The 19,323-nt window shown below is 47.3% G+C and overlaps 1 protein-coding gene across 10 annotated transcripts in view; it reads left to right on the top strand.

Moving 5' to 3' along the window:
• Positions 1–19,323, top strand: part of KCNMA1 (potassium calcium-activated channel subfamily M alpha 1) — a 397,276-nt gene that overhangs the window by 308,457 nt on the left and 69,496 nt on the right. For 5 of the 10 annotated variants that reach the window (XM_075610354.1, XM_075610349.1, XM_075610353.1 and 2 more), the window contains one exon: positions 16,297–16,390. In XM_075610354.1, coding sequence (XP_075466469.1) covers positions 16,297–16,390 — 94 coding nt within the window. Of the gene's footprint in view, positions 1–10,187; positions 10,482–16,251; positions 16,391–19,323 lie in introns of all 10 variants that reach the window. The other 5 variants (XM_075610355.1, XM_075610347.1, XM_075610350.1 and 2 more) reach the window with 2 other exon arrangements.

The raw sequence follows: 19,323 nt of genomic DNA, 5'->3' as shown, positions 1-19,323 counted from the left end.
ATCTATGGCACAAGGTTGGCTGCCCATATTTTCTCTTTCTATGAAGAAGGAGTTGGGCAAATGCTTTGTAACATTGCCGTGCCGCCAAAGTCTGACTTGCACCTTCCAACCTCCAACCCAAATTTCTTCTGAGTCCATAATTCTTGTAGGTGGAGCCAGTACTTCGCATTGTCTGCCAAGCCATATCAGAATATCTGATATTGGGACTGATTCGTGTCTGAAGAGAATTGTCACCGACTTTGTTTCCGGTTTGGACACAGGAATAGCTGCAAAGGACTTCCATAATTCTGATTTTTTTAAGACTCTCATATTTTGTCCAAAAGTAGTCCAGAGCCTGAGGTCTCTTAAAGCTGACGTCGTACTCGCATGAACCTGGAACATGGATAAGGGCATAAATGTCATCTGCACTGAAGCCCAAAGATTCTTTCAATAGATGTTTTCCTACAAAAATCCTATCAGGCTTCATTTCCTCTGCACCCTTATATCTCAATTTTACCACGTTCTTCCTTTTTAAAGGTTGTGCATTTCTGGTCACAGCGCTCACAAAGGATCTCCCACTCCAGGCTGAAGGGGGTGTTGTGTGAACTGGGGTTACCTTGATGCCATTACTTTGCTTTACCCCATCTTCTGATTGGGCCACTCTATCAGGAACTGTTTGGATAGAAGCAGCACTTTCAGTCTCTACAACCTTAACTTCACTCCCAGGCATTACAGGGTTAATGCAGTCTCCATTGCTGCTAATTACCACCTGCTGTTCCCCTCTCTCAGAGTTCTGAATCCCAGGACCAGCTAATAAGCATGGGTGTGGTTCTGTAAGTCCAGGTGAGCATGGGTTCTCTGGCTCACTGCTCTCAGGCACAAACTCTATTTCCAGCTGATCTCCTCTCAGAGTTTTTAGGTTCTTGCTTTGCTGCTCTCCAGATTTCTTTGTAATTTCTTTAACTTCTCCCAGCGTGGGAGTCTGAGATAACCCAACATCACAGGTGCCTGCTGCTTTCTTTGCATGCAATGGTCTTTTAATCAGATCTTCTGCCGCTTCTGCTATTAACCCCTGGGATGCTGGAAGCTCTGGAACAGATCCTTGCTCACAGTCTGATACACCCCGAGGTGAGTCCCCTTCCCTGAAGTCTTTGGACCCTATTACAGGGCTGTTACCTCCTCCTCCTGTGGAAACCTTTAGCTTCCGGTCCTTTACTTTCTTTTTTTTTGCAGCTTTACCCTTTGGGGTTTTCTTGGCAGTTGGTGGAATTAAACTGTCAGGATCTGAATCAGCATTTTCCTGGGATAAGTTCTCTGTTTTATCTTTAGACATTGCAGACTTGTTCTGGGATCTAGTTTCTCTCCCACTTCTTGTAGGCGTCACCAAACTTATCTTTTCTTGTGAGCATTTAATGGGGTTTTGGCTTCCGTTTCCACAATCTGAATCTGCGCCTTGTTCTGCACTTTGCTCTGCACCCTGCTCAGCATTTTGCTCTGCGCCCCGCTCTGCACCCTGCTTGGCACTTTGCTCTGCACCCTGTTCAGCACTGTGGGTTAGCATTTCAATAGTTTTTAAAAGGGAACGTTTCTGTTTGACTGGAACTCCTGTTATTTTAGCAATCTCAACCTCCAACTGGGTTAATTCAACATGCAGATGATTTATTTGCTTCTTGCGCGTGTCTACCTCACAACCACGACATCTCTTTAATTTAATATTTTCTATTTCCAATTCTTCTACCTTCCTGTTATACTTCTTCAATAAAGCTCGTTTCTCTTCTTTTTTAAGCAGATTCTGTTCTGCCCCTTCCTTTCTCTCCAAACTCTCCTGTACCTTGCATTCAGCCTCACCAAGGCCTATACCACTGCTGCAGCCTGCGGCCTCTCCTACTTCCATCTCCAACTCACAGCCACCAACCCCTGGGTCTAAGGCCATCCTGGCTCCCCTGCAGCCCATCCTGGAGGAGTTATAGGGAGGGGTTATATGGGTAATCGGATGAGTTATAGGGAGAGGTTATATGGGGCAATAGGAGGAGTTATATGGGAAAATAGGAGCAGTTATATGGAGCAATAGGAGGATTTATAGGGAGCAGTTATATGGGGAAATAGGAGGAGTTATATGGAGCAATAGGAGGAGTTATCAGGAGCAGTTATATAGAGTAAAAGGAGGCGTTAGATGGAGTTAAAGTGAGCGGTTGTATGTAGTAATAGGAGGAGTTACAAAGCGGTTTTATGAAGCAATAAGGCGCATTAGAGAGGAGTTCTGGAGACAAGTTTGATGTTGAGATTTCTCCAAGAAAGTGAAACACCCAAGTCCTGTATGTCTTATTGGGAATGAGTTTTCTGTGTGTAATCTTCAACCAAAATACTTTCGCTAAACTGCAAAACTGTGCTCGGCCACCAGGTGGAGCCATTGCCCTTTATATCAGTGCGTCGGTACCTGGCGTTCCTGCGCGTCCATGCTCTGCTAGGATTGAAGCGCGGGGTTACTAAACTGCGTTAGGCTGCTTAACCCTTTGATGGCCACGTGGCACTCCAGGGGCCGATGACGCATTGGCCACGTGAAGGGGTTTTCCAGCTGGTTTTGTAGGGTGAGATCGCGTGTCCCCGTGGAGCGGTGAGCGCTATCTCACGGGCGCAGGAACAGAAGGGGGACTACTCCTTTCTTTCCCGTCATCAACGATTCCGCGGTCACGTGATCGCGTCGTGCCGGAGGGGCGCGCTCATGTCCCTCCAGCACTTAAAGGGTTAAAGGCGAGGTCTGCGCTGCCCGCCATTTTTTTTTTTAATCGCTGATTATCAAAATCTGCAGCTTCGTTCGGGAGATATAAGCGCGTAAAATATTATCGCCCAGATCCACAAGGGGGCGCTAAGCTTTAGCATTCGTATTCATGGTTGTAAAGGCGCGGTAACGCTTAGCGCACTTTTGTGGGTGTGGACCAACGTGTCTTCAGCACAGGTGACTCAGTCAGTGGCTCAAGCCACCTGTGCTGATGCAGGGATATCCTGAAAACCTGACCTGTTCGGGGGGGCTTGAGGACTGGTTTGAGCGCCCCTGTCCTAAGGTACACTGACAGACAGATCAGCAGGGGTTGAAGACATGCTTAAAGAGGCAATCCAACCATCTTAAAAAAAAACATTTGGGGGGTTTTAATATGCGCCGCCTTTGATTACCTTTATTGAAAACTAATTACCTAATCTGCCTATCGATTAGTTCTTCCATGATTGATAAGCAAAGATCCTGCTTCCCAGGGTTCACTAAATGGCCGCCTTTCCATTTCAAATGGATCTTTCAGTCAGTGTAAATCAGCAGCTACAATGTATTCTTATATTACTAAGGTAACATTATCTAATGTTCAAGTTTGCGGCTCAAACTGCTGGGAACATTAGCAACAAATTATCACAAACAGGAAAGTGTTGCAAAGATCTTGCACTGCTGGGAAAGTGTATAAAACCTGCTGTAGAAAAATATTTGGAAGCCGGCAATATTTGATTTTTCAAGGGCTGTCGCCTCATGTGACAGCCCCTGAACCAATCAAATGCCAGAAAGCCCGCGCCGCTGCCGCAAAGCGAAATATTACTTTTGCTAGCGGTGACGGGTGACGTCATGCGTCGCCCGTCGCGGGCACTATACGCGCGGCCTAAGAGTTGAATATAAAAAGAAAGTAGTAAGTATTATCTAATAGTACAGAATTGGTTTATTTAAACACACACCTGTAGGATATTGCTTGGGTTGTTCCTTGAAAATATTATGACTCCGTCAAGTCCTTTGGACTAGGGTCCAAAAGGACCCTAACCTTTTCCATTCATATTAATGGGAGTATTAGACCCCTTCTGTGGGTCTGGGTCAGAGGTGAGCAACTCCAGTGCTCAAGGGCCACCAACAGGTCAGGTTTTCAGTATATCCCTGCTTCAGCACAGGTGGTGTAGTCTTCAACTGAGCCACTGATCGAGCTACCTATGCTGAAGCAGGGATATCCTGAGATAAGGCATTTTCATAGAAGATTCACAATAATTTTAAGAGCACCCTCCCACGTCCCACCTCCCAAATATATAAATGTGTGTTATAATTTCCCCAAATGTTTTTAAGAAACTACTGAAAATCCCTCTGCTGGGTACCATGCCCTTCACATCGTTAGACTTGATTTGATTATATTTATGGACGTTGCTATACAGCATCTGCTCTGCAGGCTCTGCCATCTACATATGCAGCCTGTATACTTCAGCAGGAATTTCCATAATTACGTTGGTGAGCTGTGAGAAGTGCAGATAGTCGGGGTGTGGGGGTGGGGGGGAGGGTTCGTCTCCCAGAGGCGCTGGGTTAGTACAAGACAAATAGTTACGCATCTTATACATGTGGAGATAAATCCTCGGCTCCTGTGAGCAGGAGTTGAGTTACATGCTGGTAATTCAGATGGGGCGGGTGCCATTATCATGATACTTTGTGTCATACTGCGATATCCTGCGCACGAGCTTTATTATGGTTAGTGGCCTAGAGAATGTAGCCCACAAGCCGTCTCCTGCCAGAAGAAACCTTCCAGCACCGAGGCCGCCTTACAGCCCATTGGCGTGAGGGATCTTTCAGGTGTCTTCTAGCTCGAGAAGGTGTCTGATGGCAGAAGGCTGCTTAGTAAACCTGGCTCTGTATCAGTATTGGGGTTTTATTGTGTGACTGTCCAGAAACATGTTAATCATGTTGAGTATGTGTCCTCATCACCAGCCCACCAACAACTCCTCCACATACAAAAGTGGCCCCCACGCAGAAATCCTCATTGTCCAAGAGGTTCCCAGCTGTGAGACGTGGTGGAAGTCACACACAGACGTTGGAAGCACATACTGCAGAAGCTTCCATCTTTGGAAGGATTATTCTGTATCTGTCCTGCAGATAAACCAGATGCAACCTGTCAGAAAGAAATACAATGTCGCCCTTTTTCTGGTGCAGAATATAGCAAACCGAGCAGTGCTCTGTACCCACTCCGCACCCTGCCACGTTAAGCATGGCTCGTGGTGGAAGTTGAGTGGGATTGGCAGCACACGGGTACACACCACAGGGCCCTCCGGTCGTGTAACCCACGTAGGAAACATCTCACGAGGCTAGAGCAAGAAAACGCGAGCCGGAGATTGATAGCTACACCAACGTAGACTAATAGATAGGTACAGAGTCTGGAAGGGAAATGGGACCCGCTCTGACAGACAGGGGATAGGTGCACCTAGTTAGGCAGCAGGCTGATGGATCAGGGAAGGTGGACATGGGGGGAGAAGAGGAAGACAGATGCACTGTGATAGATGGATAGATATTGAGAGGCTGAGAGAGATTACTAGTGATAGGCAGAGAATTACCCACTGATTCATACAAGAGACTAATTAGATAGAGGAGAGCCAGGCAGAAGAACTCAGAGCAATGGTTGATCTTAATCTCCCGGACAGGGGGAGCTGAGACGTATGGATTAAATGAGATCGAGTGAGATGGGAGAGCGGTGACAGACCAAGACAGATGTGTGTAAAGAAAGCAAAGGCATTTAGAGACACCAAATGCAGGTGGAGATATAGGTAGCGTATGTTTAGCAGTTGACTCAAAATTAACCCCTTCAGCGGTGGCGGCTGCAACGCATAGCAACACTGACGGGCTTAATATTTGACGGGCTTAATATTTGAACGCTCCTCCAGGGCAGAAGAGGCAGCAATTCAAATGTGATGCCCAAGGCGCCCTCCGAATAAACAGTACAAGCTGCATTTAAAAGGGGCAGTAGAAGGGACGATAGCTAGAGGAGGAGGAAGGAGCGCTGCAGGGATTCGGGGGAAGGAAAAGGCTTTGCCTGGCAGTGGGGAACTTCTCTGCTGGAGACTGATGTGTGTGTGATACAGAGGGAAAGGGGAAATAAACGAGATATATATATATATATACACACACACACACACATATATATATATATATGTATATATATAGTGAAGGGATTGGAGCACACACTTAAATAGTATAGACAAGGTATGCTCAACTTTAGTCCTCAAGCCATCCCCCCCTCCCCAACAGGTCAGGTTTTCAGGATATCCCTGCTTCAGCACAGCTGGCTCAATCAATCCCAGCTTCAGGGCAGGTGGCTCAATCAGTCCCTGCTTCAGCATAGGTGGCTCAATCACAGGCGCAGTCTTTCACCTGTGCTGAAGCTCGGTTATCCTGAAAACCTGACCTGTTGGGGGGGCTTGAGGACTGGAGTTGAGCCCCCCCTGGTATATTCCTGACTACAGGAGAGGGCGCTGCTGTCAGTACCTAGAAGATAATGTACAAAAACAACAAGCGCCAGGCACACCATTAAAATGCAAAAAAGGTTATTTACTGGCCCAGTGTTGCGGCTGCCTCTGGATACAGGCTCCGCAGGATACAGGCTCCGCAGGATACAGGCTCCGCAGGGTACAGGCTCCGCAGGATACAGGCTCCGCAGGACACAGGCTCCGCAGGGTACAGGCTCCGCAGGGTACAGGCTCCGCAGGACACAGGCTCCGCAGGGTACAGGCTCCGCAGGGTACAGGCTCCGCAGGACACAGGCTCCGCAGGGTACAGGCTCCGCAGGACACAGGCTCCGCAGGGTACAGGATCCGCAGGGTACAGGATCCGCAGGATAAAGGCGATAAAGTCTCTGCAGGATAAAGGCTCCGCAGGATACAGGCTCCGCAGGATACAGGCTCCGCAAGATACAGGCTCCGCAGGGTACAGGCTCCGCAGGATAAAGGCTCCACAGGGTAAAGGCTCCACAGGGTAAAGGCTGCCTCTGGATAAAGGCTCCGCAGGATAAAGGCTCTGCAGGATACAGGCTCTGCAGGGTAAAGGCTCTGCAGGGTAAAGGCTGGCTCTGCAGGGTACAGGCTCCGCAGGATACAGGCTCCGCAGGATACAGGCTCCGCAGGATAAAGGCTCCGCAGGATACAGGCTCCACAGGATACAAACTCCGCAGGATACAGGCTCCGCAAGATACAGGCTCCGCAGGGTACAGGCTCCGCAGGGTACAGGCTCCGCAGGATAAAGGCGATAAAGTCTCTGCAAGATAAAGGCTCCGCAGGGTAAAGGCTGCCTCTGGATAAAGGCTCTGCAGGGTAAAGGCTGCCTCTGGATAAAGGCTCTGCAGGATAAAGGCTCTGCAGGGTAAAGGCTGCCTCTGGATAAAGGCTCTGCAGGATACAGGCTCCGCAGGATAAAGGCTCCGCAGGATACAGGCTCCGCAGGATACAAACTCCGCACGATAAAGGCTCCGCAGGGTAAAGGCTGCCTCTGGATACAGGCTCCGCAGGATACAGACTCCGCAGGATACAGGCTCCGCAGAATAAAGGCTCCGCAGGATACAGGCTCCGCAGGATAAAGGCTCCGCAGGATAAAGGCTCTGCATGATAAAGGCTCTGCAGGAAAGGCTCCGCATGATAAAGGCTCCGCAGGATACAGGCTCTGCATGATCTCTGCTCCGCAGGATACATGCTCTGCATGATCTCTGCTCCGCAGGATACAGGCTCTGCATGATCTCTGCTCCGCAGGATACAGGCTCTGCATGATCTCTGCTCCGCAGGATACAGGCTCTGCATGATCTCTGCTCCGTAGGATACAGGCTCTGCATGATCTCTGCTCCGCAGGAGCTGAAACGTTGGGCCAATGAATTACCTTCTGTTTGTGCATATTTATGGTGTGCCGAGCCCTTTGTCATATATATAAAAAGATGTGGGGGTGTGGGCACCCCCATAACCAATATGGGTGAGCAGCCCGAATACAGACGCGAGGATTGGACATCAGGCACTCAACTCAGTCCCATAGTTTATTTGGTGAACACAATAGTGGGTTAACATTCTGGCCGTCCCACAGGCCTTCATCAGGATCCGGGCGTGTATATGGTGTGTGGGTGTCTAAAGGTGCAGTCCCACTTAGAACCAAAGTGACCACTAGTGGCCAGGACATGTTTATTAATATGTTACAACTAGTAGACAGACTTCTTATACTCCCATCTCACTGCTGCTTAGCGCACAGGGCTGTGTGTGCCTGAGCACCCACTGGGAGAGGGCATATCAAGTTATGCAGAGCGGAGGCAGAGCTAGCTGCAGTCAAAGCCACTTTAAACTTCATGTTACCCTGTTTACACACATTACAGGATACATTGTTACACGTGGTAAACACTCATATACTGGTCTGACCCTTTTTCATTATCACCATCATCTTTGTTGGAGTTTTGTAGCAAATGACAAATGAATACCGGTTCAGATATGCGTGATTCCAAATAATATGTGCCTGGAAATATAATGAATGTACATAGCATGTGTTTAATCACCCGCTCTGAACCCGCTGCATTAAACATAGCATGGCTGTGCCTTCCTGCCAGCTGCACTGTATGTGGGACGCTGCCTTCCCAGTCTCTCCTGGGCTTACTTGACCTGATAAGGGTTTGTAAAGAAAGGGAAGAGGGAGGGGAAAAAAAACTACCTTTGATAAGAAATGCATTAAGGAGCCATCACTTGGGCTTCCCGAGAAGGGAGAGACAGGGGCCGTCTGGGCTCTTCCAGTTCCACAGTGAAGCTGCCACACCGCGTCTCTTCCCGAGCCACATTCGTGGGTTTGACAAGGGGCAGATGAGACGGGGGAGTTATCGGGCCGGTTTTTAAGTCTATGCGGCAGCTGACGGCTGCAATAAGCGTCCGCGGATCGCTCAGAGCAACGTGCGCAAAGGTTCATGCTCTCTATTCTCAGCAGCCCCGTGGTTAACTCTTCCACTGCCACAGGGGCCTGCGCAGCGCTGGCAGGGAACGGGCCGCGTTCTCTGCCTTGCCTAGTTGCAGTAAGTACGACAGGCGGACGGGATTTGGCAGGTCAGGTTTGATGTTAAGGTCCCTTTTATTTCCCGGCTTTTCCCGCGGCTAAGGAAGGTGTGTATAGTGCGGGGTGGCCAACTCCCGTCTTCAAGAACCCCCCAACAGGCCAGGTTTTCAGGATATCTCTGCTTCAGCACAGGTGGCTCAATAAGAGCCACTGATTGAGCCACCTGTGCTGAAGCAGGGATCCTGAAAACCTGACCTGCTGGTGGCCCTTGAGGACTGGAGTTGGCCAGTCCTGGTATATGAAATTTAAAAATTGCTATATAAAAGGATTGGGTCCTTCTCATACATTACTTGTATCTAACCTTCCTTGCAGAGAAATATTCACGTATATATATATATACATACAGCATTGGGAACTGTATCTGTTTTTTATTTGATTTAAAAAAAAAAAATTAAATCCACACCAAGAGTTTAAAAACAAAAAAAAACATTAATTTTTGGGTTGAAAGCAAGAATTGCGCTGCTAAAAATGGACTTTTCAGTGCACTTCATGTCTCTTCCTGGCAGTCAAAGGGTTAAAAGCATCCAATAGCTATTATATGTTCAAAAGTCCTACCCTAAAACAGCGTTGTTTGCAAATTGCCCTTCTATGTGGTGCCCCTTTTATATATTCCATATCCTAATATTTTTTTTTTGTTTGTTGTTTTGAAGAAATGCGGGGGGGGGCAGCAGGGGGGGGCGGCGCGAACTTTGGGAAGCGCGAGAATAAATGCCACAGAATTTACATGGGGGGCTCAACTCCAGTCCGCCAGCTCAGGTCAGGTTTTCAGGATATCCCAGCTTCAGCACAGGTGGCTCAATCCGAGGCTGTCAAAGACTGAGCCCCCTGTGCTGAAGCAGGGACTGATTGAGCCACCGGTGCTGAAGCAGGGATATCCTGAAAACTGACCTGTTGGGTGGGGGCAGGGGGAGGCTTGAGGGCTGGAGTTCAGCACCTCTTGAATATTCACTGCTCCTCTCGGCGGCGGATTTTGCAATGGGTTTCAGGCCCCTATGGCAGTGAAAGTGTTAATGGATCAAACTTAGAAGAGGTGGAAATGCTGCAGCGCAATGCTTTATTCTGGCACGTCTTAGAAAAATCATAGTGGGGGCCATATTTAAACGTCCCAGCAAAAATGTTTCATTTGGGGATTGGGTGATTCGATAATTACTTTGTGTGATTAGGATGAGAAGGGAAAAGTAACGGGACAATGATAAAAAAAAATAACAGCATTAGGTCAGCGATTTAAGGTAAAATCTACTAAATGGCGTTTTGTTGCCACAAGAATCAGGTGATACACAGTTTGTCTCCGTCCGCTGCACAGACTTCTCCCGTCTTCTCATGCTGCTTATTATTTACCATGTATTTCTCTCCCAATGTTCAGCTGCAAAGAAAGAAGCTAGATTAAGTGTTCCCCGGCTGTCCCTTCAGCCCCAGAACCCCACAGCTAACTCTATGTCCGACTCCAAACTGTGCCCGGGGCAACAGGAGCCTGTCCCTCTGGTCAATAACCGCAAAGGAAGCCTCTTCTTACCCAGCGACCCTTCCCTGCTGCACCTGCAGCTACTGGGCTCCTCGGACACAGGACGCTCTGCCAGTCATAGGTTGCAGCGGGCGCTGAGCCTTCCAGACAAATACCGGTACCATCCCAAGCACCCTGTGTTCAACCAGGAGCTGTGTAGGTAGGCCCAGATGGGCACAGCGATACATGGCGGTCCGCGTGCTTCACTACTGTTGCAATGATGCCTTCTGCTGGGACAAAGTGGGATATGGCGCCATTATGTTACTAGTACCCGCACATGCCTACGGCAGCCATGGCGTTCATCTAGTGCCGCAAGTCTCCTCCGCTTTATAACAAGTTACAGCGAAGGAATTAAAACGTACCATTCACGGACGCAAGGAGGTCATCTGAAGGTTAAACTACCGGGGGGGTTAAAACGGCAGAATATGTCTGGGCTAAATACACCGGCTCTCGTGTTTTTATGGAATTCAGGGGTGGCTAACTCCGGTCCTCAAGGGCCACCAACAGGCCAGGTATTCGCAATATCCCTGCTTCAGCACACGTGGCTCAAACCAGTTGCTCAGTCATTCTGATAGAGCCACCTGTGCTGAAGCAGGGATATCCTTAAAACCTGACCTGGTGGTGGCTCTTAAGGACTTGAGTTGGTCACCCCCGAAAGAGAGTATTCCACCCCTGATTGAGAGTATTCCACCCCTGATTGAGAGTATTCCACCCCTGATTGAGAGTATTCCACCCCTGAAAGCGAGGATTCCACCCCTGATTGAGAGTATTCCACCCCTGATTGGGAGTATTCCACCCCTGATTGAGAGTATTCCACCCCTGATTGAGAGTATTCCACCCCTGATTGGGAGTATTCCACCCCTGATTGAGAGTATTCCACTCCTGAACCCTCTTTCTGCACCACTCTAATTAAAAATAAAATGCTGGGCGTGACTGATTTTACTTGGGCTGGCCCTGTCACGCCCTGGGAAATGCTCACATTCGCCTATCCGTTCCTTTAACTAGTCGCAGCTCACGCATTCACCTGCACATTCTTCCACCGGCCACGTGTACCCGCGCAGTTGGTGATCTGGTTATTCACTCTGTTGCCGGTAACGGCTCCCGTTGGGCTGTTATTCCCACTCATTCATTCTCTTTTATTATGTCACTTTGTGAATGAACGAGGCGGCAACTCAAGAGTTAACGGGCTGCGATGGTGCCGGCGTGATTGATTTCAATGGGGCTTTCCGTGCGATAGCGCCGTTTAGAGAATATGGCTCAGGGAGACTCGGCTTTCTCACGCCCTTCCCATCTACAAGCAGTCATTTAATGAGCTGCCATAATATAATAAATATCAGGTCCCACAATTATAATCTGCAGTCGCTAAACTAGACATTTCTTCACCGTAGAACTGGAAAGTATAAGCGTTTAAAAAAGAAGAAAAAACTTCTCATAAGCGTTCGATATTTATCAGTTCTTACACAAACCCCAGTAAAGATGGCATCATTCCTCCAGCAGTGAAGAGGTGGCAGAGAGTGTGACATTACTGACACCGCGTGTGCCGTCTGCCCGATGTGGAAACTAACAACTTAACCCATTGTTTGCCAGAATCCTGGAAATCGTTGAAACGTTGAACTCCCGTCCAAACCCAAAACCTGCAGTGACGGTATCTGTTTGGTCCTGGGCAGGTGGCGATTCTCCACGCACCCCTCCCGACTCCAGTATACAATCCGGCACCCTGAGGTTATGCACATTTTAGGCAGAGGGTCTGTTTGTTGAGGGTACGTGAGGTTTGTTTTGGAGAATGTGCTTGGAAGACGTAGAGACATAGCTAATGGTTTATTCACGTAGACCTGATAACATTACCACATTGGTAATGACCGTTCATTCTCCTTGTAGACCACAGGTGGCCAACTCCAGCCCTCAAGAGCCACCAACAGGTCAGGTTTTAAGGATACGCTTGCATCAGGACAGGTGGCTCAATCAGTGGCGCAGGCTTCGATAGAGCCAATGATTGAGCCACCTGTGCTGAATCAGGGGTATCCTTAAAACCTGGCCTGTTGGCCCGCCCTGTTGTAGTGCAGGAGAGTTTGTACGTTATTGATTTCTAACCCCAGTAAATAGACTATGAAATATCAAATCACACCGCAGAAAACATGGGATGAGAAGCCGCAGGGCCGTTCTGGGGCAGAACTCAGACAGAACAGGACAGTCATCTTATACCACACAGAGTCAATGTAACAAGGCATTCCCATTCCGCCCAGTGGGCTTATAATGGGATGTAGCAAATTGTGCTACTTTCTAGCGTTCTTTTTTTTTTTTTACTAAGGTCCCAATCTGTGCCAGGTCTGAGGGTAACATAGTCCTCCCAAGCTAACAATGTACACCTGTATATTACATTTTATATGTAACCCTCTCTCTGCAAGCGGTGCCCGCAATGCACGGGCATGATTGATTAATTAATACTACTCCGTGCAGAATATGGTGCAATGCATTAAATCAGAGGTAGTTTTTCCATTCTGCAATGTATTGTCGGCTCATATGGAAGCTAAAAGGTTAATTGTCCATTCTCGACCCGGGCGACACCAGCTTTGCACGTGAATAGAAGTTGATCTTGAAGACAATCTGTAAAAGACAGTCCGAGGAGGCTGGAACTGGACTTGTGAACGTGCTGTCCAACATGCTACAGTACAACCTGATTGTACGTGCAAACTAACCCCAGAAGAAGACTGAGCTTTCGGGAGATTCGTTAGGAGGAGGGTGACATCTACTTCCCTAAAAAAACTGCAGATGGGGCAATTCTGCAGACGCTTCCGATGGTCTCACCTGCAGAATCTGTCCTCGTTGCAAAATCTAAGGCGTTCCCGGGATGGGTTTCATTCATTAAGGTTTCTGTAGGGCTGAGGATCTCAACCTCAGTCTTCCATACCCCCACCAACAGGTCAGGTATCCAGCATATCCCTGCTTCAGCACAGGTGGCTCAATCTTTGACTGAGCCGCCTGTGCTGAAGCAGGGACATCCTTCAACCCTGACCTGTTGGTGGCCCTTGAGAACTGGGGTTGGCCACCCAACCCTATAACATGCCGCGGTCATATTGCTCATAGGAGGGAATGTGCCCAGAAAACCCGCCGGAAGCTACAGAAGTCTGGCGTAGGGACCGGAGTTGAGAAGCTCTGTTGTAGAAGGAAAAGTGCCAGACCCTAACCACAAAACATGAAGACCGAGCCACCTGTGCTGAAGCAGGGATGCCCTTAAAACCCAACCTGCTGGTGGCCCTTGAAGACCGGAGCTGGCCGCCCCTGTGCTGCGGGATTTTGTGAATCTTCTAAGAAAGGCCAAATTCACTGCGACCTTGGAATCGTTATATTAATCGTACCTCTCTGAGATATCCACCATGAACCAGCCGGGAGCTGGGAGCAGGATGGGTGTCCCACGGAATCCGTTTTGGGCTTCTTGGGCCCAAATTCTAAACAAATGTTTAGCTATGAAACAACTACGACAGCCACCATGCTATATACAGTACGCTATATACAGCACATATAGCAGTAGGTTTAATGGTCCCATTTCCTCCACCGGCAGATGTATTCCTGCTCGTATTGTAACTTGCTGGCACTTCTGCGGTATCCTCCGTGGAATACTTACTCTGCCCTGTAAATGGGAGTGTGAATAACAATACATGCACCACACAGAGGCTCGTACCTACCAAGCAAGGCTATATCACGGTACTCTTGGATCTTGCTGCATCGGAAGGTGTCTTATTGCATAGCACTGTTAAGTAAATATGGGCCAGAATCTCGCGGGGTTGCTTGGGAAATCACGGACGACGGTGCAGCATTTCAAAGAAAGATCCAGAAATGTGTATTAGGGCTCAGCGTGCCAAGACTGAGGGGGTTCGCTGCTTTTAACACTCCAAACGCTCACGTTATTATACAGGAATTGAGGTGCAGGGTGACCCTGTATTGTAATTAACAGCATCATTTACATTAAGTGCTTAAACGTGCCAATAAATGACTTTTTTTGAGCTGATGCCTTAAATACTAATCAATAACAATAATATATATATATATATATTTCTTATACAGTAATGTGCAGACATAAGGAGTCCCTGCCCTGAAGAGCTTGCAATCTAGTGTTAGTGCCTGAGACATAGGGAGATAACGTAACTTGTGATTTGAACCATGTTCAACAACTTAAAAGGCCGTGTTCGTAACGCTAAGCTCCTCCTCCGGCGCATCATTAAAGGGAGAGTTTGTAGGTATTCGTCAGATAGTTTCCGTGATTTGAGGGGTTCAGGGTCTCCCCGATCAGGGAGGGAAATACACCATCGCTTCTACGTGTCACTTAATCACTGTTGGAGTAGTCATACTGTAGCCACGCTCTATAGAACGCGATCCATTAATAGGTTAACGGAGCGTTACATGATTTGGTTAATAACATCTGTGTCCAGTACATTTCAGACCCCGGGAGGGTCTTTCATTAATAGAAACAAACCACTGGCGGTCTCTGTCTAGAGATGGAATTGGGGGAATAGGGAGAGTTGGGGACTTTTTGGGGTGGATACCGGATGGAGCGAGGCATCTCAGGCTGGATGCTGGGGAGAGAAAGATGCTCGATAGCATGTACAATGTAGATGGAGGCGCGTCACAGCATTGTAAGCAGTGTACCATGGTCTTTCTCTCAGTATATGGTAAAACAAAACCTCCACCAGAGCGCCACCGTCCCTCTGGCACTCACGATCTCGTGATCGCGCCATCACTGATGACGGAAATGGAACAGGAGATCCTTCTCCTCTTTCGTTCCACTGAGCGCGATCTCCCACACAAAAACTAGCAGGTAGAATATGACGTCGCTATTACGTCAGGGGCGGCCAACTCCAGTCCTCAAGGGCCACCAAGGGGTCAGGTTTTAAGGATATCCCTGCTTCAGCACAGGTTGCTCAAGCAGTCCCTGCTTCAGCATTGGTGGCTCAATCAGTCTCTGCTTCAGCAGAGGTGGCTCAGTCTTATACTGAGCCACTGATTGAGCCACCAGTGCTAAAGCAGGGATATCCTAAAACACCTGACCTTTGGTGGCCCTTGAAGACTGTAGTTGGCAGCCCCTGCACTATGTCATGGGACCCCCATAGTGCCAGACCCCATGACATAGTAACTATGTCTATAGGCGCCCAAAGAGTTCAATGTTATATGATTGTGTCATTTTGATGGTAGATTCACCTATATTGGCTTAATAAATCTCAAACTTCAGCTAACCCAAGCAAGTGTAACCCTTATACACATACCACCGCTCACCACTGCATGTTCTTAGTCGCATAGTGAGCATAGGGACTGAACTCTACACTGTGAGGTCTATTCACAAAGCGCTAACATTGATAATGCATTGTTAATGATCGTAAGCTTGAGTTTGGAGCTTGGTGTATAGTGTTGAATTCTCAGAGGACAGAAATAATCAGGAAAAGGTGTCTTTAATGATAAGAATTAGCTTTATTTGGCATAGAGACCATACTGTTCCCTCTCCCAGTCAGGTTGGCGGACTGGTTAGGCTTGGGTTGGCATAGAGGCTGTCCCTCTCCTTCACTGTCGGGGCTGGGTTTGCCGTGTGTTAGCTTTGCAGGGCGTTTAGCTCCCACAATACCAGAGACTTTCCTTGCAGCGTAGAGGGTCACACTCCTTGGGTCTCCAGCCGTCAGAAAGTAATCCGCTCACGAGCGAGATCCTGGTGATTTTTGCATGAATTGTGAATACAGCAGCTTGTTGTAACAGCCCATGCTGATAAAACCAGTACCAGCTTCTGCTTCTCAATGTGCTTTGTGTCCTCACGACTGACAGCTTCCGTTGTAGGCTAGTGGTGCTTTAGCTGTGAGTGACTGACTTGTTAAGTGTTTTGTCTGTTTGCCTTTCACCCTTGTTCTTCTTCTTCTGTTAGTTTCTTGTTGTGTTCTGTCTACAGTCCTCCTCACTCTTCCCTGCCTGACCGCTTTGCCTATGTTTGCAGTTGAAGATGATCATCCATCGGCACTATCACCTAAAAAAAAGCAGCGAAACGGAGGCATGAGAAACTCCCCAAACTCCTCACCCAACACCATGAGGTAAGAGATGGAAAGAGAATGAGGGGGTGACCAGGACAGGCCTCCGGTGACGTGTAACCTACCCACAGGGAATACCAATGTCTCCTCATGAATTAGAAAATAGTTGCAAATTTACATATACGTATGAAATTCAGCTCCTTTGATTTCCTGTGCCAAAAAGAATCTCATGTTTGGTACTTGGGGATGGAAAGTATAAGAAACAGGGCTCCACAGAATTTTCAAGATACTGTAGATTTATTGCCAACAAATTGACTTACCTGGGGAGGCATTGGGAGTTCCTTGTTCAAGGTCAAACGAATATGGCAATTGGTGGACCTTCCCACATCAGAGGCAAGACACTTTATTCAGGGGTATATTTACTAAGATGTGAGAAGCAGTAAGGCACCTTTTAGCTCATTTACCAAAATAGGCTATAAGGCACATTACCGCTTAGCACAATTTAGTAAAAATGGCCTACAATGCCTTGCAACAACAAGTTTAATCAATGTTTCAGAAAAGTAACCTTATCAGTGGTATGGTCAGTGAACATTTACTATTCGTGTGTTATAATATGTCATTGTTAATAACTCCACATGTATTTTAGCATTGTAGGTGAATTCCCTATGAACCAAATTATGGAAGCTACTGGGTTTGCCTTGGAGGAACCCTGACTCTCTCTTACATTATTGTTGAATCTTTGGTGTCATTGTGAATTTATATCTGTTGAGATGATAATCTCTTATTTCTAATAGAGATGCTATTCTCTGAACTGAATGGAAAAATATTACACTCCGCTTTTAGAGATAGTGTTCTAGATTGGCTAACGATCCATTTTAACTGATCAGAAGGGGCCTTATACCATAGCATTGTTTAGTAAATCAGGGCCCATACCTGTTAGGGACAGAAAAAAGCAATAATTGATTGATCGTGGAGATATTAATGGGGGTTCTTGAGGACTGGAGTTGAGCACCCCTGCAGTAGACGATAAGCAGGACCATTTCTGGACAAAGCTAATGAGTAGTAGTGAGCTGTCCGTGGTGCTGCGGGTGCTAGGTAAAATACAGCCTGGCAGCTGTCCCAGGTGCTGCAGAAAAAACTCAATTTTTATACATTGAGACCATAACTCTATGTACAGAGTATACAGCTCTGGCTTCACCCTTGGATCAGTTTTTTCACAGAGCAGCGGGCAATGTGTCAGTGTTTAAACCCTCATCTCTATTCTACTCTTTGGAAATAAACGGTGCAGCCATAGAAGTGAAAAATATGAGACGGGCGGAAAATAGAAAACCTGCCGTGTTGTTAGATGGCTTTCAAAAGCACAAGTATTTATTCTGTCAGCGTATCAGCAGGTAATGACAGAGCTGGAAAAAAAACAATTTCTGTCACGGAAAACAATTTGAAAAGGCGTTTGAGAAAATACGCAGGGGCCTATGCACTAAGCGTTCATAAAAAAAAATCGCCGGCCCATTTAAATCGCCTGTTTTTTGAGCGTTGCTACTGTATCACGGTATTCAGAAAGCCTCGTTTACCCGTGATAGCAAAATTCCCAAAAAGAGCGAGTAGCCGGCGACGTGATGATCGCCTCTGAAAAGGCGTTACCCGGCGCTGCACAGAGAGCCGCCTCTCCCTGCGCAAATCTCGCCCGCAATTAATGTTTTTTTTTAAATATAAATTTTATTACTAGTGTAGATGAGCAGGGGTCTCTGGATCAGAACCGCGTTGATTTGAGGTCCGAGGACCCACTGCTTCCAAGATACAGGCCCGTAATGGGGTGCGGTATCTCCTATGCACTTTATTCCCACGGTCACGTGACGCGGGACATATAAATGCATAGGAGATACTGGCACCCCATAACATAAAAATACTTTTTTTCTATTGATTGTTGTTTTTCTTTTCCGTTTATTGTTTGGCTTAAATTGTTTGTAATTTGGATGGCTTGTTTTTATTTAATTTTTCAATTGTTTAGCATTTTTAATTACTTATTTATTTTGTTGGCTACTCGTTTAATTGGTTTAGTGTTTTTATTAATTAATTGATTTGTTGGCTAGTGGTTTAAATCCATTAATTGTTTTGTTGGTTAATGCTTTTATTTATTTAATTGATTGGTTGGCTAGTGCTTTTATTTATTTAATTGGGTGGCTAGTGCTTTTATTTATTTAATTGGGGTGTTTAGGTGCTTGTGTATCTTTTATTATTGTGTATTTTTGGCCTTCATGCTTTTTTATTAGGGTGACCATTGACTGCTATAGTGGCTTATCATGCCCATATTATATGGGTATGATGTACCACTGTGCCAATCAATGGGTACAGGGTGGGTATAGTGGGACCGGGGTGGGTGGGTAGCGGGGGAGGGTGGGTTAACCCCTTAATTCCTATAGCAGTTATTAACCGCTATGGTGATTAAGGGGTTAGGGGCCATTAGATTGTATTTTTTCATGTATTCTTTCTGGCATCGGAGGACATGGACCTGCAGTTTGCTGACGAGGACGCCGTCCATGATGGCAGGGGTAAATAGAAAGGTTTATTTATGCTGGCTGGCTAATGTTTTATTTAATAATGGGCAAATGAGCAGTTATCCATATCTGGATAATAGTTATTTTGCCCATTACAGTACTGTATGTGTTGGGGGGGGGGGGAGGAGGGGAGTATTTATTTAAATACATTGGGGAAAAAATTTGGGAACAGGATTGGTACCGCAGGCCAGCAGGGACCCGCGGATACCACCCGAGGGCCCCCAGACACCCCCGGGGACCACCTGAGGGCCTAAAGACACCCGTGGGGACCACTTGAGGGACCCCCGGACACCCGTGGCCTCTGGTATAAATCTTGTGGGGGTAGAGGAGGTGGATATTAGTGTTTATTGTTGGTAGCGTGTGTGGGTGAAGGGGGTATTTGGCCCTTGGTGGGTAGCGGGAGGGGTTAACCCCTTCATTGCCTTAGCGGTTAGCTAAGGT

The sequence above is a fragment of the Ascaphus truei genome, chromosome 8 (assembly GCF_040206685.1).
Source record: "Ascaphus truei isolate aAscTru1 chromosome 8, aAscTru1.hap1, whole genome shotgun sequence".
NCBI lineage: Eukaryota > Metazoa > Chordata > Amphibia > Anura > Ascaphidae > Ascaphus > Ascaphus truei.
This window is presented reverse-complemented; position numbering and strand designations above follow the sequence as displayed.